We start from the raw sequence: 6613 nt of genomic DNA on the forward strand, positions 1-6613 counted from the left end.
GACTACCTCAATTCATTTTCTAGGTACATGAGTGAAGATTTGGGTAGGCAAAAAGATTCTGCTTTTACAACATATATACATAAAATTCATACCCGCATTTCCAGAACCACATGGAAGATATAGATCTGTCGGTGGGAGGCCCGAATCGGGTGAAATCGTCGCGCGTCCGCCGGAGCGGGAGGTGGCAACAGCGGAACTCAGGGAACGGTTATGTTGGGCTATCAGGAGGCGGACCCGATGGCGAGGAGGCCGGCTCTGACCGGCACGGCGCCATAGCTTGAGCGCGAATGTCGGCTACGCGAAAAACGAGAGGAGCTCGAGGACAGGCGGCGGCGATGGACAGACGAAACTAACACGTGTAGGGAGGATTTCAGCAGGACCAAGCGGCAGCGACGGCACATTGCGAGCTCGATGACGGTCGTGGGGGTTGCCACAAATGGCCCTGAGTGGCGGGGCTCGGGGTGGCCGAGCAGTCGGCGGCCAAAATCGATCGGCATGGGCGGCCAAAATCGATCGGCATGGGGATGGTGTCAACGATGAAAGTTTAATGGATTGTGGTTGGACTTGGCACCATGTTTGTTTTTGTGTCTTCATGCAGATTTAGATGTGTCACTCAAGCCATTTTTAGGAGATTTTCTTTTCTAAATTTCAATTTTTACATATTTGAGTAATTGAGTGTTGTAGGTCCAGAAATTGAAGGGTCCAGCCCTCACCGGAACCAACTATGGAGATATGGAGTCGTCAAGGACGTGTTTGGTAGCCTTGTGAGCCAGGCCTGGCTCGGCGAAGCCCGGCTCAATGAAGTTTGGCTGAGTAGAAACAACCTAAAAACCAACATCTGCAACATGTTTGGTTGCCTGCGTCGACACTTCCTGCATTAGGGGATCGCTTTGCGTACGGTGTTTGGTTACCTGCATTGTCTCAACTCACACATAAGCATGTTGTTTGGTTGCACACATGGGGCGAGGTGTGCTAACCTTGTACCCTATGTGGTGAGGTTACCTTACACACGTTCACAGCTACCACACCAACGCCACAACACTGCGATGGCGACGAACTGTGCGATGATGATCAAGTTCTTCACCCCAAAGTGTCGTGCCGCCTTGCCGATTTCAACCTTGCAATGCTCCTTTCGCACAAGCTTGACGTAAACATCTTCTGCCGCCTGCCTAGTCTTAAACCCTCTATTGTTGTTGTCGCTGTACCCTGAAACTTGTTGGTTGCAAGCTTCCCATGAGTTGTAAACCCCTGGTTCCTTCCCGACGAACACCACATACCACTTGACCTAGCAGTGCACAAAGAGCAACGCTTAAGCAGCAAGCAAAGGAGCACACAAAGCAATGGAGTAGAAGAGCAATACTAAGCACGCATGATCATATGGCATAACAAGTTCAACCTACCACTACTATGGTGTCATCCTACTACCACCACATCCAAAAGAGGGTGTCATCCTACCACCGCAAGTTCACGATCATCATGAGGGGTTAGTATATACCAGCTCATCAAAATATACAAACCATAAGATTATTTTTAAGCCCTAGCTACACAAAATATACGTCGTCATCGTCATCGTCGTCCCCATCGCCATCACCGTCCAGGATCATGCACGCGATAACCAGCAACAAGCTCTAGTAGTAGTGCTTGCCCAGCCAGCTCCTGAGCTAGAGCACCCGATGGGCGTCTGCTATGGCAAAAAACCCAACACCCTGGGCCTTGTTGTCCAACAGGTAGCTCAGAGCTGCCATGAGAGCCTCATCGCTGAACCCACCTTGCTCCATGACGGCGTTGTATATGTCAGGGTGGACGTCGAGGGACTTGCTCTCCATAATGGCGGTTGCCACCTCCTTCACAACCTCAGTCATGCTGGTGAAGACACTGATCTCCTCCTACATCAGGCCGCCCCTCTTCCTTTCCCTATCAACCACAGGGACATGCTCAAATGGCTTGTCAGGGCCATCAAGGATTGCCTCTACTTCCGGGGTGCCTGGGAACTTCGACATGGGAGAACCGAGAGGCTCACCAGAGCCCATGACATGCTTGTCAATTGCTAGCCCGAAGGAGAAGATGTGTCACATCTGGTTTTAGTTTTAGATGGGTGTGTTGAGGAATTCAACGTCTTTGGGAGGGTCCTAAGAAAGAAGCACAAGTGTTGTTAGTTGCGAGTAGGCAATGGTTGTTAGTGTGAAAAACAAAGGGGGCAGTGAGCTAACCGCGACATGGCCGGTGTAGTGCTATGCAGCCAGAATGATCGAGCAAGTGTTCTGATCCCATGAGGCGACGCTAAGGTCTCCGAGTTTGGACACTTGGATCCATCAAGTTCTCCACTTCCTGAGGTGATTGTACACCTGGGTGGCGGTCACCTCCTGGCTACAGAACTCGAACACTTGCTTTGCAACGTTGTTCAAGTGCACCTCCTTTTAGTCCTTTTCAGTCATAAACCCACTAGAGATGATCTCACACATCTTGTGCGACACAAACGTGGACATGAAGGGTTGCGACTTCATGTTGTTCCCCCTACCATCCTTCTTTGCATTTGCGGCAGCCATCAGTGTACCTGCACCACCACCAGCAGCAGTTGGCTCAGCGAGCACAACTGGCACAAAAAGAGAACTACCAGCTGATACCTCGAACACCTCTGAATCAGCAGGCATCTGCTCATCGAGGGGGGCTGGGAGTCCTCGACATAGGACGCAGCGAACTGGCTGTTGGACAGGACAAGGGCATGACTAAGATCTTTGCGTCTGCGTCATGTCCTATAATCGTAGCACACACTGACAGTAAGCATAACACACATAGTGTCGGACGATCTATGAAAGGAGGAGCATACATCACAACTAGCCAACTAGCTATGAATCCATTGTGTTCATCACTATCATACTACTCTAGCATGCTACAAATCCACCATAGCTACCACAACATCACAATCTACCATCTGCTCACAGATCAAACCCTACCACATACTTTGCACATCAAACCCTACGACCGCATGCTCTCAGATATAGCTACAACGAACAGAGAGAAGAGGGTGATTGAACTCACAGAGGCCATGGCTGCAACTCGAGGGGGGCGCGAGAACGGCCGGAGAAGTTCAGGACAGGAGTTGCCGCCGCCGTGGACCACCCGCTGGTGAAGGAGCGCCGCTTACCTGCTCATCGGAGCCGATGCGCGTCGGCGGGAAAGCTCGAATGAGATGGGGGTGGGAGGTTTGGCGGGACTTTAGGCGGTCAAAGGAGGGGGGTAATAGGGGCGACCGAATCGGCGAGAGGTGAGCCGAAATCCTCCCTCCAATTTTCCGGGGACGCGCAAGCTCGCGGCATCTCCGTGATCGCACGAGCTCAGCACTGTGTTCTCTTGCCCTCCTTCGGCCGAGCCTAGCTCTTCAGAAACTGCCGATTTAGACGTAGCAGTTGGGCATGACTAGGAGGTGCTTTAAACTTCATACATTACTGGCTTACTACCTGGAGCAGGCCTCGTTTTTATTACGGGCAAACGGGAAAAGGGAACTTTACGAGGCAATGGAAAAACATCTAAACGGCGCGCACACACTACTTCGTCCTGTGTTAACCAGTCAAAATATGCTTTAATAATTAATTCTTTGCCAAGCGATCATGTAGAACGAGGGCAGACCAAAGTGGCTCACCTTTCAGCAAAATTGACGCACTTTTAAGACCTAAGTGTTCAGGGGAACGTACAGCAGAAATTACAACACTCTTCGTTCCTTCTGCTCTATGTTATCAACTTATCATACCACATCTTCACTAACCTGAGTAGTCATCGGGAGATGGCTGAAGCTATTTGAAGATATAACTGCTGGATAACTTCATTCGTTACATCATCTTAGCTCAATGTACATACATTGGAGAAACAAACTTGCAAGGACATGGCTCCCTCAACAAACACAAAATCTTGCAAGGACATGTCCTAACACAACCATATACTAGCCATCACTTGACTCCACAACATCTTATACTACCGCACTACAACAACTACAAACACACGAAACTGAGCATCAGTTGTCACTAAAGCACACCACCTATGTTACAAGGACTGTCTGTTCCTACTTCATAACTCGCAGTTATCCCATAAAAGTAACCCAAGCGAGTACATTTTTGTACAGCTGTATCGCACATGATCAACGGATAGGCTTGATTTTTTTTATGCAGGTCAGTCAGTTTCTGAGGCCTCTTCCACTGGCAGTTCAAAGGCGTCGATCTCCTGGAAGTATGCTCTCTGCTTCTCGACGAAATCATCTGGTAACTTGGGTCTGCCAGAAGATGAGTTCTCCACCCCCAAGTGCCTCTTCTTCTGTTCAGAAATTCAAGCAATCAGCAAGGTGAAAACACTGTTGCTAGGGTCCCAACATTCTCAGTTTTGCTCCTAAGGTTGATTCTGTGGAAGGCTGTTTATACACCAGACTTAAGCACCTGCTGTTTCGACTAGCGCATGTACTACTTAAGTCCTTTACATTCAGAATAAAAACAATACCGGCGGATATCCAGATGGACCAAACATACATATTCCTTGAACTGCCTTAAGTTTGTGTGATACTCGACACTATGGTGCCGGTACTTACTCTACAGCATACAGATGAGGTGTCAACATTTACTCAAATAAGCATATTTTCATATACAGTGTTGAATAAATGCCACATGGGAGATACACATGAAAAGGAGCATGAAACAGAAAATCAATATGTGCCTTATTACCATTTACTTGTCACATATTACTGAATGACAAAGTTTGGGCAAAACCATGAGCTACAAACAGCAAGCATAATTAATATTTGTATCATAAAGATCAGTCAAAGAGAGCATGGCGGTCAAGGAAAAATTCTTGGAAACTGGCTCAAAGTTCACTGCTGCTTACCTTTTTAGCTTGATGACAAGGAGCTGAGGATGAAATAGGACGAGGATCCTGAGCTGCTGGGGCTTTCTTAGTTGAGTAACTGAAAGGGAGGTGCAATTGAGTTAACTAAATACGCTCACATTGCAAGCATTAGCTATGCCAATATTCAGACTTTGCATTCGGAACTTGCAGATATCTGGACATCTGGGAACATTTACTTATCCAGTTACCCCTATTACTAATGACATAGTATATGATTTGATAACTTCATTCTCTTGAAAACCAAGAGACACTGTACAAGCTACCAGTATCCAAAGCACTTAACGACAAGAATACAAGCAGTTAACAAATAGATAGCCAGACTGACAAAACCATCAAAATACAATAAGCATACAGGTATTCTGACAGTCTAGACCAGTTAGAACTTGAACTCTAATTGTTCATATTGTGTTTCGAACAGAACTATTGCGGGCTTAACAAGATTATGCAACAAAATGAATGGGCTGCAGGTATACAACAGAAATAGCACTGTGAAAAATCAGATGGACCTTGTCATCAATTATTATGGTTGCCTGGTCGGTGCGTTGTTGCACCTTATTCCATTGCGATGAAAATTTATTCTCACCTACTGATAAAAATCTGCATTAATTAAAACTTTGTTGTACTTGGTCTGGTTTCAAGACAAACTAAATACAGCAATCGAAATGAACTATCTCACGGCAGAAGCTTATCATAAGTAAAATCACACAATGGATAGCACAAAAGCAGGTGTAGAGCTGCAGGGTCTGAACTCTGAACCGAAGTAATGAAATGCAAGCCCGTTCTGAACGAAAGGGGACTAAATTGCCCGAGGCACATATCAACTTGCTCACCTGCTGGCCCTTGTAGCTTTTCCAAGAGGGGGGCAACTTGCTGCTGCTCCAGTAGGAAAAGGCGCCTTGACACTGGTGGGATTTCTCCTCCCCCGAGTCGCTCGACTCGTGTAAATTGTCGAGATGGGCGATTTCACCAAACCCGGCTCCTCAACAGCTGCAAAGATCCAGAGTCAGAAACTCAAATTGGTGCCACGCAAGGAGAAGCAAATAATCCACAGCAACTCAACAATCGAACGGAGAAGGCGTTGCGTTGTGATAATGGTGAAGGAAATCGGCGCGCCTAGCTAAGATGCTGCTGCTAGTTAACTAAGGATTGAGCCGAGATGGGGGAAGTGAACTCACCGGCGGCGGAAGAGGCCTTGGAGACGGGCGTGGCCGACGCGGAGGAGGTGCACGCGGAGGCGTCGGAGCGCGGCGGCCGGAGGGGCCGCTTGGCGCTAGGGTTTCTCGGGGCTGGGGTGCTCGGGAGGAGGTTGGTCAGATCCCCTAGGGGCAGCGCCGCCTTCCGCCTCCGCTTGCTGGCGGCTGCCGCCGGTGGCGTGGTCGTGTTGGTGGTAGAGGATTCCATCGCATTCGCGCGGGATTGGGTTGGATTTGGGGGTGGGGTTTGTAGCTGAGCGGGCGGAGCAGCAGAGCGGGAAGAAGAAGAGACGAGAGCCTTGCTACCGAAGATTGGAGAACAAAACCGGTGAACCCACGAATATTCAAGAGAAGAAAAAAAAAAGAATCATGTACAGTCTTTCTAAATATCTACTTCTTCCAATTCAAAATAGCTATCAGTAGTTTTAAACAGTGGTTTATTATGAATAAATAGGAGGTAGTACTACCGTGAACTGACCATGAGCATGAATCGGTGTCTCACTTTGCTGATCAAACTTAAAAAACCCTAAATA

General features: G+C 48.0%; 1 protein-coding gene across 2 annotated transcripts; it reads right to left on the minus strand.

Moving 5' to 3' along the window:
- Positions 1-3792: 3792 nt before the first annotated feature.
- On the minus strand, positions 3793-6402 carry LOC123096467 (putative GPI-anchored protein pfl2). Of its 2 annotated transcripts, none has more exons than XM_044518212.1 (4): positions 6063-6402; positions 5718-5874; positions 4867-4945; positions 3793-4302 (listed from the first exon to the last, which is right to left on the minus strand). In XM_044518212.1, the coding sequence occupies exons 1-4, from the start codon at positions 6286-6288 to the stop codon at positions 4165-4167; spliced, it is 600 nt and encodes a 199-aa protein (XP_044374147.1). In that variant the 5' UTR covers positions 6289-6402; the 3' UTR covers positions 3793-4164. The 2 variants fall into 2 exon arrangements, with proteins under 2 accessions (XP_044374147.1, XP_044374146.1); XM_044518211.1 differs by having other exon boundaries at positions 3793-4305; positions 6063-6401.
- Positions 6403-6613: the final 211 nt, after the last annotated feature.

This window comes from Triticum aestivum, chromosome 4D (genome assembly GCF_018294505.1).
Source record: "Triticum aestivum cultivar Chinese Spring chromosome 4D, IWGSC CS RefSeq v2.1, whole genome shotgun sequence".
NCBI classification, from domain to species: Eukaryota; Viridiplantae; Streptophyta; class Magnoliopsida; order Poales; family Poaceae; genus Triticum; species Triticum aestivum.

Excerpts from the sequence above, each read along its gene's own strand:
- LOC123096467 (XM_044518211.1), bottom strand. The coding sequence starts at position 6,288 with ATGGAATCCTCTACCACCAACACGACCACGCCACCGGCGGCAGCCGCC. Across the intron at positions 4,946-5,717 it reads AAAGCTACAAGGGCCAGCAG|TTACTCAACTAAGAAAGCCC; the intron begins GTGAGCAAGTTG and ends CCTCCCTTTCAG. Across the intron at positions 4,306-4,866 it reads CTTGTCATCAAGCTAAAAAG|AAGAAGAGGCACTTGGGGGT; the intron begins GTAAGCAGCAGT and ends ATTTCTGAACAG.